The sequence below is a fragment of the Mercenaria mercenaria genome, chromosome 15 (assembly GCF_021730395.1).
Source record: "Mercenaria mercenaria strain notata chromosome 15, MADL_Memer_1, whole genome shotgun sequence".
NCBI lineage: Eukaryota > Metazoa > Mollusca > Bivalvia > Venerida > Veneridae > Mercenaria > Mercenaria mercenaria.
Window position 1 is genome coordinate 10,645,578 of NC_069375.1, and position 26,659 is coordinate 10,672,236.

Consider the following 26,659-nt stretch of genomic DNA (forward strand, 5'->3'; position numbering starts at 1 on the left):
TTCACATGGTGCGATTCCAACTATTTATTATAAGTATTATTTGTTAGTATTATTTCATATGTTTTCATGAAAAATCACAGTTTGGTGCATTTTATTTGTAGTTGTGTTATGTTTACCAAAACCTTGTGTGAGATACTAGCAGTTTAATCTACATTTCTTAACTTTTTGATTAACATATATCTGTTTAAAATATGCTAAAACAGAGTATAATGTCTTCCTTTTTAGTTGCTTTATCTTTGTTAATCCCTGTTTTGATTACTTTTATTTACACTGTCCCGTGTCTTTGGAACATGGTGGGGATAAGAGTGAGGTTGGGTGCGCACCATAAACCGGTTTAAGCTCCCCAGTGGTGTTTTGCCACTGACCGTTCCAAGGCGGTGCCCCACTGTGTTCCTTTGTTTGTTCGTTTTTTCCTGATGTGTTGGCTTTGTGTGTGTGTGTGTGTGTGTGTGTGTGTGTTTTGTTTTGTTCGTTTTGTCCTAATGTGTTGGCTGTGTGTGTGTGTGTGTGTGTGTGTGTGTGTGTGTGTGTGGTGCACGCGTCTGCGTGCTGTGGGTTTCGTTTTGAGGAGGCTGCGTTTTTGGTGCGTGGCATTCCCTGTTTGATATTTGTCTTTGTTTTTTATATATGTTTGTCGGAAAATAGACAATAAGCTAAAGTCAACTTCTTCAGCAAGGCTACCGTTATTACAAATTGCGTAAATATTTTGCTAAATTTTACTATCGTAATTCTGATTTAGTTTTAAAATTCAATAGTAATTTATATTGTATCTAGCGTAAACTATTTTTTTCTTGTATCTTGTTTTTTTTTTGTTGTTGTTGTTTTTTACGTGCTAAATTAAATATGTAGAGAACATTCGCATCAAAAATCGCAACATACGATCATGTTTTTAGCTCTTTTCGCGAAAAAGGGTCTTTTTCGCAAAATTCGCATTCGGAATGATTTGGTGTTTGTCCTAGACGGAAAATGAAACAGAAAGAATTTCGTAGGACTTGAAAAAATACATATCCCATAACAATGATTGCTTTAATTATTCTACTCGCTGTTGGAATCAATGTCCAGTTAATAGTGTCAGCAGATTTTGGTAGGTTTAAAGTTTCCTTGGGCTTAGGCTTTCCATTCTTGCAGAAGGGTTACGGTCAAATTGTACAGATCCAAAGTTAGTCCAAAATATTAGACGTGTAGATGCTCATTTTACCTTCAACATTCATTATTTTACATTTCATTTTCAATCTGCATTGTAGCGTCTAAAAGGGCCCTAATCAGTAGAATGTAGCATTTTCTCACACGTAAAATATACGCTGTACGCAGGTTTAAACAGTTTAGCCTACCGTTATTTATCATATTCTAGTAATATATCGTTTACATTTACCTTTAAAATCCGTCATATCCAATATATGTCAATTGTGTACAGTTTTCAATACACATTCCGCCATTTTTCAAGCATATTCAGCAGGTTATAATATATTTAGTATCGACTTAGACGAAAACAATTTTCCACGTGAACTATTTGCCAATTGATCTAGAGGGAAAATATTTCGTCTAAAATTGATTCTCAAAATAAACTGTGTTTACACAACATTCAGAATAGACCGGCAATGTTGCAGACCATAATACAGATACACGGCGATACATACAGTGGAAAGAAACAACTTGATATTTATACATGAAAAGTAACTTTTATTTTGTAATTATTCACATATGCAGTTGAAAAAAAGGATTATTTTCGGTGTAAGTAGTGTTCTTTCACTTCGAATTGGGTTATGTTGTTCATAATTTGAAGATTAAAGGCGACATGAAGTGTGTTCGCTTCTCACTACATGTTATAAATGGCAATCCGATAAGACCTGACATAACCGATAGACGTCAAAATGTTAATATATGTTATGTCAGGTCTTATTGATAGGACTAACCCAAAGTTTGCCAAACCAAAATGTACCCACATGAAGAAGTCAAAATGTTTCCAGAATGTACCCATTGGTTAGATCAGAATGTACCAAAAAAAGTCAACATGTACCCACTTTAAAAGTATCAAACGTACCCGCAGATTCCAGGTAAAATAGCATTTAAAATGTAAGGTTTTAATGCAATGATACAGTTGGTTGGTCAGTTCCGGATCATAGGGGTTCCGGATCACAGCGCTGTTTACACTTACATGACGAAGATAAACATTTAGTTCTTAGCATGAAATTTTGTTTCAATAAGAGAAATAACATACCAAAATATAAGTATTACAGATCGCTGGAATGTGAAAAAAAAATCATATTTTTTCAATCCACGTGATCCGGAACTCACGCAACAGGGACGTAACACGATCGAGAAACCATTTTTAAACAAGAAAATATTTTTATCTTTCAAGTCTGTCAAAATGTAATGATTGGGTTGGCTGATAAAAAAACAATAATCATTTCACAGGTGTCACAGTGCATTTAAGTTTTACTCCAAAATGATCAAAGCTAGACTGACCAAAATGATCCGAAACTGACCGGGGTGGTGACATCACTGTTGCTGCTGCAGAATAACTATTTACTTTGAATTTTCAAACCAAATGTGGTAATTTAAAAAGCAAAAGGATTTTCCTTTCTCCCTGTGCAAAAATTTATTTTAAAAGATATATTTTCGAAGTTCTATAACAAATATAGCCCTTAGTGATCCGGAACTGACCAATCGACTGTACCAAGTTATAAAATTTTAGTTTTAACAGTCATTGATTATTTTTCACACCTCCAGCAGAATGCTTTCACACCTGACATGAAGTTGACAACAAAAAATAATTGCTGTGAAAGTCATTAATCCTTTCTTTCAATGTGTTAATGGAGTGACAATAATTTAATTACCAGGATGACTTTCAGAAAGTCTTTTTTTAAAATCTTCATTCAGTTTTGCTGTAATTAATTACAGAATATTGTTCTGTACCATAATAGGAGAGATCGCCGTGACGTCACGCATTAACACCTGTTTATCGGTTGTTTTTACATCGTTTGTGTATGGGATCGAAATTTTTAATAACGTTTTCGCTCATTTCTGGATTTTAAAAATTCAAAAAGTTTTGAAATGCTTACGATTTTCATATTTTCTCATTTAAATATCTTTTTGAAATGAATAACCATTTTAAATGACATATGATTTTAATAGCGGTGTAGCAATGCTCCATACTTTTAGAAAAATCACTGTAAGTTAAGCATTCATAATAAATCCATTTTATTTCGAAATGATAATTAAAAGTAATCACTAAATTGTTTGTTTTATGTCCTTTCCAACGATAAAAAAATTATTGATATCATTTTGTGTTTTAAGGAAGTGTAAGCCGTTAGAAAAACATCACTGTTTACAAAAAAACATGGACGCTCGGCATCTGCCCACCCGATATTTTCTTATCAGTTCTAAAAATAGAAAATACAAGGAGTTTGTATACAAACACGATCTCTCCTATTTATTTATTGTTCAAAATCAATAATTAAACATTTTTATTCTCTCCTAATTTTGTTTAATATTTATGCATGCACAGCTTCGTTTTTATTACTGCAGGAAGTACCGCCACATTGGCCTATAGCGGGTTCCTGGGTGCCACCGGTATCGGATGCTGCCTGGCAGCCTCTTCGATATGTGAGCTCTTGGGAAGCAGAAAAGCCATGTGCGGAAGTTCTTCCTTTCTGAACTGATAATTAATATTCTGGCTTCATTTTCATTACTGCAGGAAGTACCGCCACATTGGCATATAGCGGGTTCCGGGGTGCCACCCGTATCGAATGCTGCCTGGCAGCCGCTTCGATATGTGAGCTCTTGAGAAGCAGAAAAGCCATGTGCGGAAGTTCTTCTACCCTTTCTGAACTGATAATTAATATTCTGTCTTCGTTTTCATTACTGCAGGAAGTACCGCCACATTGGCCTATAGCTGGTTCCTGAGTGCCACCGGTATTGAATGCTGCCTGGCAGCCTCTTCGATATGTGAGCTCTTGAGAAGCAGAAAAGCCATGTGGGGAAGTTCTTCCCCCCTTTCTGAACTGATAATTAATATTCTGTCTTTGTTTTCATTACTGCAGGAAGTACTGCCCCATTGGCCTATAGTGGGTTCCTGGTTGCCACCGGTATCGAATGCTGCCTGGCAGCCTCTTCGATATGTGAGCTCTTGGGAAGCAGAAAAGCCATGTGCAGAAGTTCTTCCTCCCTTTCTGAACTGATAATTAATATTCTGGCTTCGTTTTCATTGCTGCAGGAAGTATCGCCACATTGGCCTATAGTGGGTTGCAGGGTTCCACCACTATCGAATGCTGCCTGGCAGCCTCTTCGATATGTGAGCTCTTGAGAAGCAGAAAAGCCATGTGCGGAAGTTCTTCCTCCCTTTCTGAACTGATAATTAATATTCTGGCTTCATTTTCATTACTGCAGGAAGTACCGCCACATTGGCCTATAGCGGGTTCCTGAGTGCCACCGGTATGGAATGCTGCCTGGCAGCCTCTTCCATATGTGAGCTCTTGGGAAGCAGAAAAGCCATGTGCAGAAGTTCTTCCTCCCTTTCTGAACTGATAATTAATATTCTGGCTTCGTTTTCATTGCTGCAGGAAGTACCGCCACATTGGCCTATAGTGGGTTGCAGGGTTCCACCACTATCGAATGCTGCCTGGCAGCCTCTTCGATATGTGAGCTCTTGAGAAGCAGAAAAGCCATGTGCGGAAGTTCTTCCTCCCTTTCTGAACTGATAATTAATATTCTGGCTTCGTTTTCATTACTGCTGGAAGTACCGCCACATTGGCCTATAGCGGGTTCCTGGGTGCCACCGGTATCGAATGCTGCCTGGCAGCCTCTTCGATATGTGAGCTCTTGGGAAGCAGAAAAGCCATGTGCGGAAGTTCTTCCTCCCTTTCTGAACTGATAATTAATATTCTGTCTTCGTTTTCATTACTGCAGGAAGTACCGCCACATTGGCCTATAGCGGGTTCCTGGGTGCCACCGGTATCGAATGCTGCCTGGCAGCCTCTTCAATATGTGAGCTCTTGGGAAGCAGAAAAGCCATGTGCGGAAGTTCTTCCTCCCTTTCTGAACTGATAATTAATATTCTGGCTTCGTTTTCATTACTGCAGGAAGTACCGCCACATTGGCCTATAGCGGGTTCCTGAGTGCCACCGGTATTGAATGCTGCCTGGCAGCCTCTTCGATATGTGAGCTCTTGGGAAGCAGAAAAGCCATGTGCGGAAGTTCTTCCTCCCTTTCTGAATTGATAATTAATATTCTGGCTTCGTTTTCATTACTGCAGGAAGTACCGCCACATTGGCCTATAGCGGGTTCCTGAGTGCCACTGGTATAGAATGCTGCCTGGCAGCCTCTTCGATATGTGAGCTCTTGGGAAGCAGAAAAGCCATGTGCAGAAGTTCTTCCTCCCTTTCTGAACTGATAATTAATATTCTGTCTTCGTTTTCATTACTGCAGGAAGTACCGCCATTACTTAGTAACTAGTAGATAGAATTTCATGAAACTTGAAATAAACATGAACCAACAAATTCCAAAACCTATCATTAAAAACGAATTGATTTTTAATTTCAACTGTTTCAAAAACCCTTGAAATCGCCGAAGACGCCAAGAAACCATCTTTCGATCGTTGTTTATTATTATTATTATACCAGATTTATATAGCGCCCTTTTCATGATCAATTTCACGTTCAAAGGTGCTTTACATAGTTCAAATGCAGCCACACAGGGCGCATAATTCATCCTCTACTAGTACAGACACAGAGCGATCTGACCAGAGGGACAGAGTGAGACAAAGCCCCCACGACAGAGAGATCAGAAATCAGATACAGGCTTGTCCGGCTAACTTAGCCTAGCTCGTTGCGAATAGACAGCCTGGTTCTTTAACGTGCCTAGTGTATAGCACTGATACACACAAGGATTGCCTGGGTTCCTGACCAGTACACCTCTAGTTAGGTGGGAAACACTGAAAAGCGTTTCTGAAAATTCCCGAGTAGCTGCCGGGGATCGAACCCCTGTCCTCAGGATTGGAAGGCCAGTGTGCAAACCACTGAGCTATCCGTCCACCCATGTTTACATTGATATATTTTGTCAGGGTGTTAATTTATGATTACAGCGCTAATGCAAGTAGGCAATAAAATCCAAACCGTGCCGTTTATTAGCATGCTAGAATGATCTCTCCTTTTAAGAAATTGCGAATATGGCGTCAGCAGTAAGAAAGAGAGGATGAGCAAAACTGCAAACTGACAGCGCATTTCCTTTTATATAAATGATTAATTTTGTGACAAAAACTGAAAAATCTTATGAAAAAATCGGACATGGAATTGTGTCAGAGATCATAACAAATGTCATTGTGTCTGATCGGAAAAAGCCAGTGAAACAAACTGGACTAAATCATTTAGTAAATGCAACATTAAAATTTCTTAAGTCTTGGTAAAACGATTGTTAATGAATGAATGATAAACATGCTCCTTCCAACAAAAAATTAAATGATTAAACTTTTTGCAAAGAAAAACTAATTAAGAATTTAAAAAAAAAACTATTTGAATTTAAAATTTGGTTGTGAAAAAACTAATTAAGAAAAAAATCAAGAAGTGGAAAACTAATTGCATGAAAAATTATCTGGAGCCCTGGGTCAATTTCCCTTAGAGTTATTGCCCTTGATTTAATGAAAAATGTCCGTCTGCAGCCATTATTTAGTAACTTGAAGGTAGAATTTCATGAAACTTGAAATAAACATGAACCAACATACTGCGATGATGCCTGTCAATTTTTTTTTTTTTTTTGGATAAGTCAATTTCCCTTAGAGTTATTGCCCTTTATTTAATGAAAAATACCCAAAAATGTCCGTCCTCAGCCATTTCTCAGTAACTATTAGGCAGAATTTCATAAAACTTGAAATAAACATGCACAAACATACTGCAATGATGCTCTTCAATTCTTTTTTTGATTGGTCAATTTCCCTTAGAGTTATTGCCCTTGATTTAATGAAAAATCCACATCTGCAGCCATTTCTCAGTAACAAGCTTGTAGAATTTATTAACATGTGAAATTGTTTACCCACACCTGGTTATCACACCTTGCCTTGGTCACTCCCCCCCGCCCCCCCACCCCCGCCCCACCAAAAAGAAAATAAATCCTCCTTAAACAAATTTCAAACCTTCCATGCATATTGATCAACATGCAAAGTTGTACTGTCCTTCCATGAATATTTATCAACATGCAAAGTTGTACTGTTCCCCCACCTCACTCCTCCACCCTGCTGAGTCGTGCCCACCACTCTGATCATGCATTCCCCCCCCACCCCCCCCCCCCCCCCCCCCCCCCCCCCATTTTTTTTCATTTTTAATTTTCCATCAAAATTTATCAACATGTGATGTTTTGTACCCTCACGGTCACTGCCACTTGCACCCCCTACCCCCCCCCCCCCCCCCCCCCCCCCCCCCCCCAAAAAAAAAAAAAGAGTTCATTTTCTGTTAAATTCATCATGACTATTGAAATTATTTGCTTTTTAGTAACATCCTTATCTTTTTGCCTTATATATTTTTTGGCCATTCCTCACCACAAACCCTATCGGCGGGGGATACCAATTCATCCAATTTGCTTGTTTTATCATAATCTTGGTAAACAAATACATATGGAGATGGATAATGCTGCTTGTTGGTGCTTCTATGCCCAGCAGAGCTTCCATGCAGGAATAGATAGGAGTGCTTTCTGGGGCTTGTAAGCAGTAAAGGGTTAAAACATTTTATATATAAATACAGATAGGCAAAATAAATATATGAGAGCTGCAGACACTGAATGCACATCAGAAGTCCGAACAGAAACAGTACATACTAGTCCATCACAACTGTTTTATTCAAACTGAATTAAATCACTCAAACACTGATCTATTATTTGTCTCATCAGTCAAACACTGACCAGTGCATAAACTCTTAGTTTCTCTAAGAGTTTTTGATGTTGTTCAAATCTACATTGAGAGCTTGAGGTGTCAGGCTTGACAATGTTTCAGTGGTATGCAAGAAAAGAATACATATAACATTGAAGAATAAAGTGGGTCAAGATAAAAGGGTTCCAAATAGTAAAAGATAAAAACAAATATTACCTAACTACTTCACCCCCTGAGAGACCAATTTGGCTTGCATGGAGCTACCAGGACACAAGGTCGCTCTCACATAGCTCCTTGGTCTTTTGAGAATGTAAGAGGTTAGGTCTTACAGCCCACTCTTGTTAATGAGTCTGCTTCATACTATTCCCACATACTGAATAACTTGTTCTGCATAGCTTTTCCAGCTTACTATCTGAGACAAGCTTTTAGTTATATATATGTTCTTTTCTTTTAAATCTATAAACTATTAAAAGCCAATTCAAGCGGTTAATTATAAAAGAAAGCTATGCTACATGTGGAAAATTTACTTTCATAAAACTAAGATTTTCCTTAAAAAAACAATTGACTGACTGGAAAACAGCTGAAAAGTCATCATTAATGACAATTGGACTTAAAGGAATTTAACCAAAAATGAAATGTTTCACATCTTCATCATCATCACTAGAAGAGTAAACTCATGATTTGATTAAAATATTGTATATGCGCAGCTGTAAGGGACAACTATTTACCTCATAGAAACTGAAAATCTCTCTTTTTACACTGTTCTAAAAAACTGACAAAACAAAGTTCGGCCTTTAGAATGTGTTGATATTTCCTAGAACAGTCTTGAAGCCCTCCAGTGTAGACTGATTTATGGCATATTGAGGCAGGTGGTTCCAAAGGACAAAAGTGGCAGGGAAAAATCTGTGTTGCTAGGCATATTTGCTACAGGAGATTGGTTGTACTGTTGGATGTTGATTGTAGCAGGACTGTAGAGGAGGATCTGTATAATATCAACAAGATTGTAATTTTGTACAGTATAGTTGTTCTACACATGTTACGACTGTGCTGAAGTGTGTCCCATTGGAGTTAATAGAGCATATTTTTGAGACTGAACTTGCTGTTGGTAGTCCTTTTTTGCAAACATTGCATTTCTTCGCTGGATCATCTCCAACTGCTTGATATGGCTGTCGGCGGACCACCTAGTGGAAGCATACTCCATCATTGGATGGTCATATGTCTTGTAGGCTGTTGCTTTGGTGTTGGATAAATTTGAGCAGATGTTCCTGCAGATGAATGCTGTGTTATTTGGGTTTTCCAACAGAGATAATTTTGGCAGTGTTTGCATTTTCTGAAAATTTCACTGAGTCCCTAGGACACGGTACAACCAAATATGTTTAGTCCCAGCCAAATATGATTGAGTACCAGGTTTTGTGGCTACAATATTGAAAATTGTCCATGTTTCACAATAAATTAAATAACACCTTATTTAACTTCATAAATGTATTCCAGTTCTGATAAACACTACTAGTGTTTATTCCAGGACTTAAAAGAGGCATGGTGCTGTTGGATCAAAGGGGCACTTTTCAGCGGAATGTTGCAACAAAATTGCAATCATTTCAACCTTCATTACAGGCAGATAGGCATTATTTCATTCACTAAATCATCAGTAACAATTAATCAATTAAAACAAAAAGAATTGTGTCAAACTCAATTTTTTACCACTCAAATGTTGAATCTGACAGTCAGTCAGTTCACTCACTGAAATCACTCAGTCCAAATATACGAGTTGTGGCAGTACCTTTTCTGTAACAACGTCTTTTACTCTTTAAATATAAGACAATACCATTTGTTATTTACATCATTCTAAAGAATTCCAAAAGTATAGGACCTTGTGAGATATGGTTTGAATTTTTGACAGAGCATTTTGCAGTGTACATTTCATCTGTTTTGGACACCAAAAAGATTTAAAAATTCTAAGTTTTGCTTTGTTGATTAGCATTTTAGCTTTCAGAATGTCTTAGCAGGCTCATAGCAACTTGTATCAGTTATAAAAGATTGAAAAGAACTTTCTTCATTCATAAGCACATAGAAGCATAAAATACATTTTTTATAGCTCTTTGATATTTAAAGGAAAATACAATTTTGATCAAAATATTGACATTATTAATGATATATTTACATAAAAATAAGCTCATAGTATCAATTCTACTGACCTTAGAATGAAGTATCAATAAAACGACTGACATAACTGTCCAAATTATTGCCATGAGGTCAAAATTGGCCACACGGCTGTGTGTGACATGTACTTACTATAGGCTTATGTATAATAAACTTTGAAAATCTTCTCTGAATTAATGATAGTTAGAGCCTTGATATTTGACATGTAAATACTAATATCAGAATTATACTGTCTACCATGATTTTTACAATTATTGCCCTAGGTTCAACAATTTATGTGACATGTATATAATATAGGCTAACATAGAAGAAACCTAACTGTACTTGTACCTTTATGTTATAACAACACACTTAAAGCCTTGTAAACAGGTGAGTGCTTTAGGGTCAGTGGCCCTCTTGTTTCATTTTTCTTAGCAGCAATATGTACAATGTAGTATAATTGGTATGCCCATATCCACAATAGAAACCAATTAACAATGCCAGTTCACTAAAACACTATTTGTCATGATCTGTGAATAAAGCAGTCATTATCTAATTTTTCAGATTTTTGTACAAAACCACCAGACAATGGGGTATGTTACACAGTATATATGGCCTGGTTCTACAACTCAACAGAACAGGAATGTCAGGAATTTGTCTACCTAGGATGCGGTGGAAATGAGAACAGATTTAAGACAGAAGAAGAATGTTACGCTAAATGCAAAGGTATATTTTATATGAAAGGCATTCTCCTCCATCACAGAGGGCTTATCAAGCCTGCTCTGGGATTTGAATACTTGTGCTCTACCTATTTGCATGGTCACTGGCACACATATTACATTAATTTGAAGTTAAAAATGATGTAATATGAAAGCCATGGGCTCAGTTTTGAATTATCTGCAAGCAAAGTCTTAACCTCAGCAGCAGAAGGTTGTTTTTTTAACATATTTCATTTATTTAACTTGGTGACTTATCTCAGTTTGATACACATGGTTCGTTTCAGCTCACCTGAGCACAAAAAAGGTGAGTTGTTGTGATCACCATGTCCATCACCATTGTTGTCAACAATAAACCACCCCTTTTAGAATTTTATACCTGATAGACCATTACCATTTGTAACAAATATATTGAATTGTTCAGTGGAAGTAGGAAATACTTTATTCAAAGGTAAGCTTCTTTGGGAATATGTATTTTGTTTAATATCACATTTACTTTGACTGTCAACAATCTATTTTGAAGAAAATATCAAACTTCTTTTTTAAAAGTAGTTTTTCTTTAACTTTGTTGTAGTTGTGTGTGTAACATACTTCTCTAGGTACTCCCAGTAATGAAATATGATTAACTTACATATTTTCTTGAACATGGCAGTATTTTGTCATTTTGATAAATCTACATTCACTTTCATTTTGCAATTTTTGCAGCGTTTTGAAATGTACATATTTTGTAACATTGTCTATACTGGGAGTATTGTCCGTAAGTATTGACCTTGCACTCGTGAATATTCCGTTTATTTCCGTAAATTAATTCTTGGTATCCGAACATGAATAACGATATAACTATGACATATATATAATTTCTTGATAACGTAATGTCACATTTGCAGGTAGCTGTGCGGACAAAGCGTTTAGCTGTCAACCACAGGGTTGTGGGTTGAGGTCCTATGTCTGACCGGACATTTTTTAAAAGTTTTATATGCAAACTAACAACTTAACGGAGCAAACGTATCGTGAATTTTATGGTCCATTTACTGAAAGTTATCATATTCAACCGTTGTAGAAAAAGTGGAATAAAAATGGTTTTAGAAGGATCTTATACAAAAACACAAAGTACTTGTCACCAGCGTTTCCAGAAAATAAATACTACAAGAGATACAATTAAAATTCATAGAAATATGACATTTGAAAAATGTAACAGTAATTTGAATTAAACAGGCATCGATAACATTATATTACTTAAAAATCATTTTATGTGATTTCGAGCCTATGGTAACACGCTTGGAAGTCAGACACTTTACCACTGCGCCACCGTGTCATCGATTAACTGTATCTGTTACTTTAGCATTATAGATATTTTCAGAATACAAATATTGCGTAAATTGACGAAAAGTCCGAAAATATTATTGAAGATTAATGAGTGCCAGGTCAATACTTACGGATAATACCTGGAGAAATATGTTAGGCACACAATAGTATAGACATACAGTGTTCACGTTTTTCTGAAAATTTAACTGAGTCCCTGGTACTCAGGGACTCATTACTTCCAAACATGTGGAGTCCCAACCAAATATGACTGAGTCCCAGGTTTTGTGGCTACATATTGAAAATTGTCCATGTTTTACAATAAATAACACCTTATTTAACTTCATAAATGTGTTCCAGGTCAGATAAACACAACACAGGTGTAAAGAAAGTACAGAGTTTCATCAAATATGATGGGTTTGACTAGATAACGGTTACTTTAAAACATAAAACCAGTGTTCGCGTTAGCTGGAGACTCCATCTTACTTTTGGTTTGTAATGCTTGTGTCTGCTGTTTTCACTAATATCCGCAGTAACCTGTTTCCATATAATTTGCATCAATAAGTAGCAATTTTGATCAATACACTAAACCAGTCTTATTACGTCACTGAATGACAATAGGCTTTGTCATTCTGTGCTATTTTTAGCTCATCTGATTTTTTGAAAAAAAATGATGAGTTATTGTCATCACTTGAGCGGTTGTCGGCGTCGGCGTCGGCGTCTGCGTCGGCGTTGCCTGGTTAAGTTTTATGTTTAGGTCAGCTTTTCTCCTAAACTATCAAAGCTATTGCTTTGAAACTTGGAATACTTGTTCACCATCATAAGCTGACCCTGTATAGCAAGAAACATAACTCCATCTTGATTTTTGCAAGATTTATGGCCCCTTTTGTACTTAGAAAATATCAGATTTCTGGTTAAGTTTTATGTTTAGGTCAACTTTTCTCCTAAACTATCAAAGCTATTGCTTTGAAACTTGGAATACTTGTTCACCATCATAAGCAGACCCTGTACATCAAGAAACATAACTCCATCTTGCTTTTTGCAAGAATTATTGCCCTTTTGGACTTAGAAAATCAGTTTCTTGGTTAGTTTTTGTTTAGGTCAGCTTTTCTCCTAAACTGTCAAAGCTATTGCTTTAAAACTTGCAACACTTGTTCACCATCATAAGTTGACCCTGTACAGCAAGAGACATAACTCCATCCTGCTTTTTGCAAGATTTATGGCCCTTTTTGGACTTAGAAAATATCAGATTTCTTGGTTAAGTTTATGTTTAGGTCAACTTTTTCTCTTAAACTATCAAAGCTATTGCTTTGAAACTTGCAACACTTGTTCACCATCATAAGCTGACCCTGTACAGCAAGCAACATAACTCCATCTGCTTTTTGCAATAATTATTGCCCCTTTTGGACTTAGAAATCATTTCTTGGTTGAGTATATGTTTAAGTCAACTTTCTCATAACTATCAAAGCTATTGCTTTAAAACTTGCAACAGTTTTTCACCATCATAAGTGGACACTGAACATCAAGAAACATAACTCTGTCCTGCTTTTTGCAAGAATGATGGCCCTTTTTAGACTTAGAAAATCATGGGTAGGACAATATTTCTATTACACAAAAAAAAAATCAGATGAGCGTCAGCACCCGCAAGGCGGTGCTCTTGTTAGAAAATAATTCTGCTAAAAAAATGAAATTGGGATTCTGACATCATGATTAGTATTCGTTGACTCTAAACTCATAACATTCTATTCCGTTTTTACTTTGCGTCCCACATACACAGTGGCCAATTTTATTGCATATTAAGATACTTTTACGTCGTAAACCCGAACACTGTACATAGTTATTATGTCAAATTATTTTTGTACCCTCCCCAACAACAAAGTTGTAAGGGGGGTATACTGGTTTCAGGTTGTCTGTCTGTCCGTCCGTCTGTCCGTAGACACAATCTTGTGCACACCAACTCTCCTCATTCCTTTGACACAAATTAATGAAACTTTACACAAGTGTTCAGTAACAACTGTAGTTGTGCATGGTACATGTTAGGTTCTTTCAGAAAAAAAAATTGCAGAGTTACACGACTTTGATTTTTGATACTATATACTACATACATACAGTCTGCATATGCAATCTTGTGCACACCAACTCTCCTCATCCCCTTGACACAATTTAATGAAACTTCACAAAAGTGATCAGTAACAACAGTAGTTGTGCATGGTGTATGTTAGGTTCTTTCAGAAAATTTTTTGCAGAGTTATGGGACTTTGTTTTTTGTTACTATACTATATACATAGACACAATCTTGTGCGCACCAACTCTCCTCTTCCCCTTGACACAGTTTAATGAAACTTCACACAAGTGATCATTAACAACAGTAGTTGTGCATGATGCACGTTAGGTTCTTTCAGAAAAAAAAATTGCAGAGTTACAGGACTTTGGTTTTTGTTACTATACTTAAAATACTATATACATACAGTCTGCATATGCAATTTTGTGCGCGCATAATGTCCTGAACCCATGCACACAATTTAATGAATCATTACACAAGTGATCATTAGTAACCCTAGTTGTGCATGGTGCATGTTAGGGTCTTTTAGAAAAAAATTCTACACAGTTATGGGACTTTGTTTTTAGCTCGACTATTCGAATTCGGCGTGAATGTTTGCGTGAGCGTGAGCATCACACAAATGTTAAAGTTTGCGTACCACCCCAAATATTTTCAAAGTCCATTGAGATATTGCTTTCATATTTTGCATACTTGTTTACCATCATGACCCCAGTCTGCAAAAAGGAGGAGGCTACTCTATCAAGCATTTTGACTGAATTATGGCCCCTTTTCGACTTAGAATAAATGTTAAAGTTTGCGTACCACCCTAAATATTTTCAAAGTTCATTGAGATATTGCTTTCATATTTTGCATACTTAATTACCATCATGACCCCAGTCTGTAAACAGGAAGAGGCAACTCTATCAAGCATTTTGACTGAATTATGGCCCCTTTTCTACTTAGAATAAATGTTAAAGTTTGCGTACCACCCCAAACATTTTCAAAGTCCATTGAGATATTGCTTTCATATTTTGCATACTTAATTACCATCATGACCCCAGTCTGTAAAAAGGAGGAGGCAACTCAATCAAGCATTTTGACTGAATTATGGCCCCTTTTCGACTTAGAATAAATGTTGAAGTTTGCGTACCACCCCAAATATTTTCAAAGTCCATTGAGATATTGCTTTCATATTTTGCATACTTGTTTACCATCATGACCCCAGTCTGTAAAAAGGAGGAGGCAACTCATTAAAGCATTTTGACTGAATTATGGCCCCTTTTCGACTTAGATTAAGTGTTAAAGTTTGCGTACCACCCCAAATATTTTCAAAGTCCATTGAGATATTGCTTTCATATTTTTGCATACTTGTTTACCAACATGACCCCAGTCTGTAAAAAGGAGGAGGCAACTCTATCAAGCATTTTGACTGAATTATGGCCCCTTTTCGACTTAGAATAAATGTTAAAGTTTGCATACCACCTCAAATATTTTCAAAGTCCATTGAGATATTGCTTTCATATTTTGCATGCTTAATTACCATCATGACTCCAGTCTGTAAAAAGGAGGAGGCAACTCTTTCAAGCATTTTGACTGAATTATGGCCCCTTTTCGACTTAGAATAAATGTTAAAGTTTGCGTACCACCCCAAATATTTTCAAAGTCCATTGAGATATTGCTTTCATATCTTGCATACTTGTTTACTATCATGACCCATGTCTGTAAAAAGGAGGAGGCAACTCTATTGAGCATTTTGGCTGAATTATGGCCCCTTTTTGACTTAGAATATGCTTATTGTAATGTTAAAGTTTTACTCATTGCTTATATTATACGATAAAGCACTGAGAATAGTTGAATGCGCTGTCCACTGACAGCTCTTGTTTGTTAATATACTATATACATACAGTCTGCATATGCAATCTTGTGCGCGCCTAATCTCCCGAACCCTTGCACACAACTTAATGAAACTTCACACAAGTGATCATTACTAACCCTACTTGTGCATGGTGCATGTTATGTTCTTTTAGATAAATATTCTGCAGAGTTATGGGACTTTGTTTTTTTTATTACTATACTATAAACATAGGGTCTTTATACTTACAGTCCACATAATTATGCAGTCTTGTGTGCGTCAAATTGCAATGTACTGTGTCAGTGCGTACGGGTGGTACATTTATCACCTTCAGTGATAGCCTGATAGGTCTAGTTTAAAAAGGAAGTTTGCTGTTTTCCAGAAAACAGAATGTGGATGAGTAAAGTACATGTTACATAAGGGAATTTTATTTATTCCATTTATAACAACTTCTCTTGAAAGACACTTCTATTTATTCTGAACAGTTTGGTATATTTATGATGAAAAACAAGGGCTTATGAGGCCTAAGAACATTAAACAAAAATTATCCACCCTTTTTACTTCCAATTTCAGGTTAAAGTTTTAATGCATTTTCACTATATATCTCAGTTGTTACTGAATGGATTTGATTCAAACTTAAAATAGTTGTTCCACCTTATCACCCACATCATATGATACGATTTCCATAACTCTGGCACCAATTTTTCATGAATTATGCCCCCTTTTACTTTGAATTAAAGGTTAATTTTGATGCATTTTCACTCTATCTCAGTTATTACAAAATGGATTTGATTCAACATGACACAAGGTGCATCACTCTTGCACCAATGTTTCATGAATTATGCCCCTTTTTTGCTTAGAATTATACTTATTTAATATTTTGATACACTTGATCCTTATATGATATCTCTTATTAGCTCATCTGATTTTTTGAAAAAAAATGATGAGTTACTGTCATCACTTGAGCGGTTGTCGGCGTCGGCGTAGGCGTCGACGTGCGTCGGCGTTGCCTGGTTAAGTTTTATGTTTAGGTCAGCTTTTCTCCTAAACTATCAAAGCTATTGCTTTGAAACTTGGAATACTTGTTCACCATCATAAGCTGACCCTGTATAGCAAGCAACATAACTCCATCTTATTTTTTGCAAGATTTATGGCCCCTTTTGTACTTAGAAACTATCAGATTTCTTGGTTAAGTTTTATGTTTAGGTCAACTTTTCTCCTAAACTATCAAAGCTTTTGCTTTGAAACTTGGAATACTTGTTCACCATCATAAGCAGACCCTGTACATCAAGAAACATAACTCCATCTTGCTTTTTGCAAGAATTATTCCCCTTTTGGACTTAGAAAATCAGTTTTCTTGGTTAAGTTTTATGTTTAGGTCAGCTTTTATCCTAAACTATCAAAGCTATTCCTTCAAAACTTGCAACACTTGTTCACCATCATAAGCTGACCCTGTACAGCAAGAAACATAACTCCATCCTGCTTTTTGCAAGATTTATGGCCCCTTTTGGACTTAGAAAATATCAGATTTCTTGGTTAAGTTTTATGTTTAGGTCAACTTTTTCTCTTAAACTATCAAAGCTATTGCTTTAAAACTTGCAACTCTTGTTCACCATCATAAGCTGACCCTGTACAGCAAGTAACATGACTCCATCCTGCTTTTTGCAATAATAATTGCCCCTTTTGGACTTAGAAAAATCATTTTCTTGGTTGAATATTATGTTTAAGTCAACTTTTCTCATAAACTATCAAAGCTATTGCTTTAAAACTTGCAACAGTTTTTCACCATCATAAGTGGACACTGTACATCAAGAAACATAACTCTATCCTGCTTTTTGCAAGAGTGATGGCCCTTTTTAGACTTAGAAAATCATGGGTAGGACAATATTTCTATTATACAAAAAAAAGCAGATGAGCGTCAGCACCCGCAAGGCGGTGCTCTTGTTACTTAATACTTTTGACACAGACTCAAGCTATTATCCAATATCTTCATCCACATTGGAGTCATAAACACTCCAGTGACACCTCCAGCTTAATCAAATATGCCCATTTTCACTATCCAGCATGGAAATAGTAGAGCGCGCTGTCTCCTGTGACAGCTCTTTTTGTATATACTGACAGTCTGTTTTTTTGTTTGTCTGTTATTTGGATGTTGAATATAAGATACAGTACAACCTCTCCAGAGCGGCCCTTTCTTAAGCAAAAACCTCTCTATAACTACATTATCAAAACTTCCCTTAACTGAAATATACTATCAAATTTACCTCTTCTGAACAACAACCTCTACATAACAGTCAATATTTGTATCTCACAAAGGGTGTTGCTCTATAGAGGTTGCACTGTAATAAGCAATGTGGCAAGTGATTTTCAAATCTATTTCTCAAAAAAATATTAATAACTTATAAAAAAAAAACAACAACATGCTTTTGATAATTTGTTTTGTGAAAAGACTACTGTATGTATGAGGACTACCGCACCAGGGCTAAATTTTCATCTTGAACAGAAACTAATGGTGATTCTTCATTTTCAGAAAAGTTGGTTCAACTTCACCCTCCTCAGAATGTGACAGTGGCGTATGTGCAGACAAACAGAATTTACTTGTACTGGTACCCTCCCCTGAACTTCAGACTACATGAACCCAGCTTAACTAGTGGCAGTGTTTCGTATACGGTGCACCGTTCTAGTGGTGGGGCACAGAAATCTCCTGTTTTGTTACCAGCTCGTTCAAAACGTGCTTCAGAGTCTGATTCTCGGGCAGGGAACCAGGATACGACAGGAAGTGAAACCACTGTAAAACCGTCAGATACCACAGTCGGGAATGCAAATGGGACTGGATCAGATGATAATTCTACCAGTAGTGAAACTAAGACTGGGGAGGGTAGTACAACAGCCAGTTCTACTGCGGCAAATCATACTGCGGAGGTGATTGAAATAGCAGGAACTAATTTGAGTATCTTGGACTATATTGGGAAAGATAAAGTGCCATTCCATTTTGCAAAATTGACTCATTATGTGATAACTGTACAGCCAGCTAATGGTATGTATGGGTTAGTTTTAGCATAGTTATAGTTGGAAAATTTTACTTTGCTGTCAGTAGATACAGGCTGCACATTCTTGCCAAGTTTCATGGTAATCTGTTCTAATTGTTCCCCGCCTTTTTCGAAGAAAAAAAGGGGGATATAGAAATAGGCTGCGTCTTTCCATCCATTCTTCCTTCTGTCCATCCATCATACTTTGTGTATAGTCCATAAGTTTGCCATCCATGAAGGAATTTTGTAATTACTTGGCTTAAATTAGGGGTGGCGAAATCTGATTTTGACTTGCATGTCCGTTTTTGTCAACTGCTATTTTGTACTTATGATAAATGAAATGGCTGAGTATTCCCATTCTATCCGTGAATTTTGATCCCTACATGGTTGAGAGTACGAAGCTCGTGGATCCAAGAGTATTACCTGTTACATCTTATATTTTTGTGTTATTGCTGTCTCTGGATCATTTTGCATGATTTCAATGATTTTGATTTGATATACTATAACTGCTCGTTTAGTGTGTAGTCTTTAATGACTTGAGACTACATGTAAACTTAGGATCTATGTTGCTTTTTTTTAAAGAGGCATACATATATTGGATATGTCTAAGGTTATTCTCATCTTTGTTCTTTGGCGCTGTACATGTATTGTTAGTGCCTGCAGTAACTGTTGTGCTGGCGTAGCTAGAGGCAAGTGTAAGGTTGCATAGATAGTTGCCTATGCTGGAGTTACTCCCAGAGGTGGGATTCAAAGTGGGAGTTGCTGCGGAGCAGGTCTCAATGGTCCAAGTATGGTTGCTTCTAGTTTGATGTGGCTGGGTGTTAGCCATGGAGTACATGCTGTCTTGTTAGTTAAATATCATCCCTGACCGGTTTCGTGCAGCAGTTGTGAACTTCTTCAGAGGACTTGACGGTAATAGCTAGGCAAGTTTGGTTTACATTATATGCAGTGTGACGCTGCATTCTGCCTATATACTCTTTGGTGCCGGTGCCAGAGCCGGTATGAGGCCAGTTAGGCTTTTACGTGGCTTTCTGGGATACTCCTGGCGCCGGTTTCTGTTTTTAGCAATGCTATGGTGCTGGTAGTGATCTATTTTTAGGTGGTGCCAGTATGGTGCTGGTTTTAATATATTTTTAGAATGGTGCAGTGGTCTATTTTTAGTTGTGCCGGTATGGTGCCGGTTTTAATCTGTTTTTAGATCGGTGCCAGTGATGATCCATTATTGGTGGAGCTGGTATGGTGCAGTTTATATTAGATTGTGGGCAAATTTGGTCAAGGGTATGAGGAAAACGTCGAGTATTTTATGCAAACAGGACACTTACCTTGAATTTAGCATAATTTTAAGCTCACCTGAGCGATGGTGAGTTTTTCTGATGTTCCATGTCGGGCGTCCGGCATCTGTCTGTAGTCTGTCAACACTTAGCTTGTGTATGCTATAGAGGCTGTATTTTTCAATTAATCTTCATCAAATTTGGTTAGAAAGATTGCCTTGATGAAATTTAGTTCGAGTTCGAATATGGGTCATCTGGGGTCAAAAACTAGGTCACTTGGTCAAATCACTTCATTTCCAATCAATAACTGGAGAGCCATTTGACCTTGAACCTTCAAACTTCATAGGGAGGCAGGGTTTACAGATTTGATGAACCCTACTGTTTTTTGGGTCACTGCGTTAAAGGTCAAGGTCACAGGCCTGAACACTGAACATGGAAAACTATTTCCAATCAATAACGTGAAAACCACCTGATTGTGAATGTTGAAACTCCATAGGATGATTGTACATGCAAAGTAGATGACACCTAACGATTTTGGGGTCACTCTATAAAAGCCTAAAGGTAAAGATCACAGGGGCCTGAAAATGGAACATTGTGGGGAATCACATGATCAAAATAATCTCTGAACAAAAATAATTTTATGAATAATATGTGACAATATTGAAACAACTTTTGCTGTAAATCTAAAATATAGCCTATCATATGACAACATAGATGTATCATAAAACTACATAGATTTTAATCACAATCATCTTCTGATAATCTGGAACACTTCAAGAAACCGAGACTTCTTATTTTCCTTAGTGTTTGTAATTACAGGATATCTATCATTATTGTCAACTACATAATAACTTATCAATTTTCATTGGTCATATGTTAGGCTATGTTTAAATTTCATATCCTATCATGGTACGAAATGTATTCATGTTCTTCAAAATATAACTTTGGTTTAGAGATTATTTTGATCATGTGATACCCCACAGTGATGGAAAACCATTTCCGATCAGTAATTTGAGAACCAATTTACCCAGAATATTGAAACTTAATAGGATGATTTAACATGCAAAGTAAATGGCCCCAATTGGTTTTGGGGTCACTTTATTATATGTCAAGGTCACAGCGGACAGAACATGGAAATCCATTTCCGGTCAATAACTTAAGAACCATTTGACCAGGACTTACAGACTAGATGACCCCAAATGTTTATCTGGTTTCTCCTTCAAATATCAAGGTCACTGGAGCCATATGCCCAAAACAGTTCATTTTCTATCAGTAACTGGAGAACCATTTGACCTATAGCCTTTAAACTTCATAGGGTGATATGGCTTACAGAGTAGTTTACCTTTATTATTTTTGTGATTACAAAATCAAAGGTCAATTTCGCAGGGACCTGGACATGAAAAACCATTTTTGATCAATAACTTCTGAACTACTTGACTCAGAATGTTGAAACTTCATAGGATGATTAAACATGTAGAGTAGATGTCCCCTAGTGATTTTAATGTCACTTGATCGAAAGTCAACGTCACAGTGACCAGAACATGGAAAACAGTTTCCAGTCAATAACTTGAGAACCTTTTGACAAAATATCTTCAAAGTTCAGAGGATTATAGGACTTAAAAAGTACTTGACCCTCATTGTTTTTGGGGTCACTTGAGCTAAGGTGAAGGTTACAGGGGCCTGAACATACATAGAAAACACTTTCCAATTAATAACTTGAGAACCACTTGACCCAGAATGTTGAAACTTAGTAAATGATCCCTATTGCAGCCTACCATCAATGTCTGACCTATGCTTCTTTCCCCTATCGACTTTTTGCCTATATGGCTATGCATTGGGGGAGACATGTGCTTTTCTACAAAACATCTGCTAGTTGAATATATTTTTGTTTATTTTAAGCTCACCTGTCACATAGTGACAAGGTGAGCTTTTGTGATCACCCTTCATCCGTCGTCAGTCCGTGCATGCGTACGTCCGTCCATGCGTCCGTCCGTCAACAATTTCTTGTCTGCACGATAGTTGTTTCATTTATGATTTTATTTTAACCAAACTTGCACACAACTTGTATCACCATAAGATCTCGGTTCCTTGCTTGAACTGGCCAGATTCCATTATGGGTTCCAGAGTTACGGCCCCTGAAATGGCCAGAATTAGCTATTTTGACCTTGTCTGCACAATAGCAGCTTCATTTATGATTTTATTTTAACCAAACTTGCACACAACTTGTATCGCTGTAAGATCTTGGTTCCTTTCTTGAACTGGCTAGATTCCATTATGGGTTCCGGAGTTATGGCCCCTGAAAGGGCCAGAATTAGCTCAGGCCCTTCCCCAGAAATTTTTTAAGGCGCTGGGGTAAAGTTTGTGTGGTGGGATAAGGGGTGCGGGAGGGGTTTCCCCTCCCGTGTTCGTTTTTTTAAAAAAAAAATCGAACCCAAATGGTGCTTTTTTAAGTATACCATATGCAAAAAAACACAACAACATGTATTTCATTACTTCTACATTTTTACATAATCATATAACCATCAATATATCATATACACTAAACAGATGTCCACTTCTTTTATATGTATTTTCAAACAACACATATGTCCTTCCACTTCTTTTGTACTAACACTAACAACACATAGGCATTTTTGTTTTCATATACCGGTAAGTGTCTGTCTTTGGCTCTGTGCAATTCCTTTACTGCACCACTGAAATTAAAGTCATTCAATTTTTGTCCCTGCATGGACACCATGAGTAAGGCATTAAGCACTTTCATGCTCACTGGTAAATGGTGGATGGTCTTTACACATTCAACTGCTGAAACCTCTCTCACAATCTGAAAGTACAAAAAAAAAGTATTTGTTATTTTCCCAGAGCAAGGATAACCAAGGATGGATTTATATTGTAAAAGTTCCTAAGATTTGACATTTATCATGTGTTCTTCTGCACAATGAATTGCAACAGTATTTCTGTTAAATATTTGTGGGTGTTAACAACACCATTGCAGCTTTTTTACACACAGAAGCTGGTTCTGTATTTCAAGTTTAACTACTGTATTTAACTGCAAGCAGCAAGTTTCAGAAAGAACATGTATACACACCAGCTGTGGAGGTTGGTAGAAGCAGTCCCACTGTAGCGACTTTGCTCATGTTTGGGTGAGACTCGGACAGATTACCAACAATCCACTCCATGGTGCGCAAAGTGTTCATCTGTGGTAAGGGTGGCTTTCGCCTGTGCCCATTCAATAACTGCCCGGTCTTCTTCAAGGGAGAAGAGTGATGAAAGAGCCTGAAATGAAACATAAGTTACAATGACATGTTTCAATGACTTGACAAAATGAATCATAACTTTTTTGTAGTTGATAAGTTTCTTGTTTTTTTTTTTCTTCTAAAATTCTTTGGACCATACATGATGCTGTAAATATAGTCAGTAAATAAATAAATCAATGTTTATATAGTATAGAAATATTGACTTCCTTGAAATACAGCAGAAGAGAATTCATTCATCCCTTTTAACGACTAGCCTAGTTCTTTACGTGAGAAAGTAGGCAGTTGCTTATTTGGAACTGGTCTTTCCCAGGAACGATGGTTAGGTAACCTGCCCTAAATTTTGTTATTCCACTGAAACTTGTATCATTTGGTCTTTGCATGTTTACTTTGAGAGATACAAAAGCAAAGTGAAACAAAAATATCATAGTAGATAAAGTTTAATATTTTGAAATTCATAGCATCTTAAACAATTGTAATTAAACATCCTCGAAAAAGTTTGCTTCAGTTCATCCGGAACAATGATTTCAAACTTCAGTCAAAGAATCACTGGTCATTTTAATACAGTTGCCTTTCTCTGCTATTATTACTCAATAACAATTAACTTACCCATGCACTCCGTCACCAACTGTTATCCCATTTCGTTGCAGAGACTAATTATAATCTTTAACTAATTATAATCCAATCACTCCTGCTCCAATTAACCGCAAACTTGTGAAAACACAGACTTTCATCAACACGTGTCGTCTTTAAACCCTTATCAGTACACGGTAAACAGCTAGCTACACTGTGTATTCATAAACTTCCCCGATCGATATTTACCTGAGGTATCTCACAGGGATGAAATCGCTTACTGATTTAAGACGCTGCGCTAATAATTGACCTTACGCCAGTGTTGATTGACAGGTTCCAACTGACCAATCAGATAACAGAACTGATAAGCCTTGTTGTTAGCCGCCATTTTGTCCGTCAAACTTAGTGCCGGACTCGCCAGTCAAAGAATATAAATACCACCGAAAAATCGTCCAAAATGGTAAAAAGGTGACGTTACGACACCTTTACATCAGACACAGGGAAGAGAGTGTAATACTAGAGCGCTTCCCTTTTCCAAATCCACTCTCAGATCTCGAATATTGTCAACGATGTATCAGGCTCTGTGGGCGTCCTCAAGAATAGTTGATTTTAAAAATCTTATAAGAGTGTTTAAAAGCAAAGCAATTCGACTTAGCACTCATTGTGTTATAACGTTTTAATTATTTCATTTAAATCAGTGTAAAATTCTATGAAAATTAACTTTCTTATTTAACAAAAGTGCCTAGTATTCTTTATTCAATAGTAAAAATATTCCATCAGTCACCAGAGTAACTGGTATGTACTGATAAAACACAAGTATTTGATGTTCTATATTACTTGAATGGTAACGTGTAAATATTATGCCTTAATGTACCCAAAACATGATTTATGCATTTTTTAAGGTTTACATCAATCTCCCACTGGTGTATGTTAAGTCATACCTGGGTGATAATACAACAAATAATAAATATGATAAAAAACTATGATTAATATAAGATTATTTTTAATGAGTCTAATCAACAATTTTCCAGGCGCTCAAAAGTTTTGACTTAGCACTCGGTGTGTGCTTTCGTTCTAAATTTCATTTTAATAGACAGCGTAAACTTCGTCTAATATTCCAGAAAAAATAGCATATTTCGTATAAAGAAGATATGTTCTTAAACAAAAAATTATACATTCATTCTGTATACTTTATAAAGAAATTTGGTAGGCTCAAACATTGTTTTAAGCTGCGATGCGCCACCGGTATATGTCTTGAAATATGAGTATGGACTATATCATCGCCTTGGACTATATCTTATTTATTTATCATTTACACGTTTTAATTCTAATAAGAGAACTTTCTTGACTTATACTTAAAACACATCATGTCTAAGTATTAGACATTAAATGCTATGTATCTGAATAATGTTGAACAATGATATGAGCATCTTAAATTAGTTCCGGTATTTCGAAATCCGACGTTTCTTAAATGACACAAGTGACAATTTTTACATGTAAATTACCTTATTTAATTTATCTAATTATTTTGAAATAGGATTCAGAATCCACAGTCTGATTTCAACCTTAATTAATAAAAATCAATGTTCCAGTCTGCTTAATATAGTCATACCCTACATGATTTCCGGGAGATCTAAATTTGACGTTTCTATAATGAAAAAGACACGGACAATTAAAAAAAACACCACAAAATCAACTATAATGGTTTCAGAGATTTCCGTCTTTTTTACGTGTTTTCCGCTCGCCCCCCTGTCTTGTTTAGTTTTCCTCATACTCGGGTGCAGTTCCCGGCTTTTAACAACAACGTATCGTTGTTTTTTTGTAGAATTTATGTTTCGCTACAGAACATCCACTTATTAACGATTGTGTTTTGTCTTTTCACTTTAGAAATACGTGTGAATTGAGGTAGCGTACGCCGAAATCAACTAGAATGTCCGGCAAAATATTTCTGCCGTCGCCATTTGATTCCTTTGTTTGTCGGGACTAGCATGAATTGTTCCCCCTGAAAACTGGTAGGCGTGGCTACAGGCTATCTGGCGTAAGGTCAATTGAGGCACCGCGCGGGATAATTAAGCGCTGCGGGAAGCTGTATTTCGTGTTTTAAGCGCCGCGGTAGCGCGGCGCCTTATGCGGCTGGGGAAGGGCCTGTAGCTATTTTGACCTTTTCTGCACAATAGCAGCTTCATTTATGATTTAAATTTAATCAAACTTACACAAAACTTGTGTTGCCATAAGATCTCAGTTCCTTTATTGAACCGGCCAGATCCCCTAATGGATTCCAGAGTTATGGCCCCTGAAAGGGCCAAAATTAGCTATTTTGACCTTGTCTGCACAATAGCAACTTCATTTATGATTTGATTTTAACCAAACTTGCACACAATTTGTATCACCACAAGATCTTGGTTCCATTCTTGAACTGGCCAGATTCCATCATGGGTTCCAGAGTTATGGCTCCTTACAGGTCCAAAATTGGCTATTTTGGCTTTTGCAGCCATATAGAGACTTCATTTATGGTTTAATTTGATACAAACTTACAAAATATCTTCAACAATTATAAATCCTGGATTCTGTGACAAATCAGATCCAGTCGTAGTTTCCAGAGTTATTTTATATCTGATTACCTCCCCTGA

The 26,659-nt window shown here is 36.7% G+C and overlaps 1 protein-coding gene and 1 long non-coding RNA gene across 2 annotated transcripts in view; one reads left to right on the plus strand and one right to left on the minus strand.

Annotated features, from left to right (window-relative positions):
- The first annotated feature begins 933 nt into the window (after positions 1-933).
- The window catches only part of LOC123546525 (multiple epidermal growth factor-like domains protein 9), a 51,625-nt gene continuing 25,899 nt past the window's right edge, over positions 934-26,659 (plus strand). The window contains exons 1-3 of the mRNA XM_045332882.2: positions 934-1,084; positions 10,559-10,720; positions 18,436-18,942. Of these exons, the coding sequence (XP_045188817.2) occupies positions 1,018-1,084; positions 10,559-10,720; positions 18,436-18,942 (736 nt within the window). The 5' untranslated portion in view covers positions 934-1,017. The remainder of the gene's footprint in view (positions 1,085-10,558; positions 10,721-18,435; positions 18,943-26,659) is intronic.
- Positions 22,601-24,639, minus strand: LOC123546537 (uncharacterized). Its single transcript, XR_006685502.2, has 3 exons — positions 24,066-24,639; positions 23,291-23,478; positions 22,601-23,026 (listed from the first exon to the last, which is right to left on the minus strand). It is a non-coding gene; the product is annotated as an uncharacterized LOC123546537 (long non-coding RNA).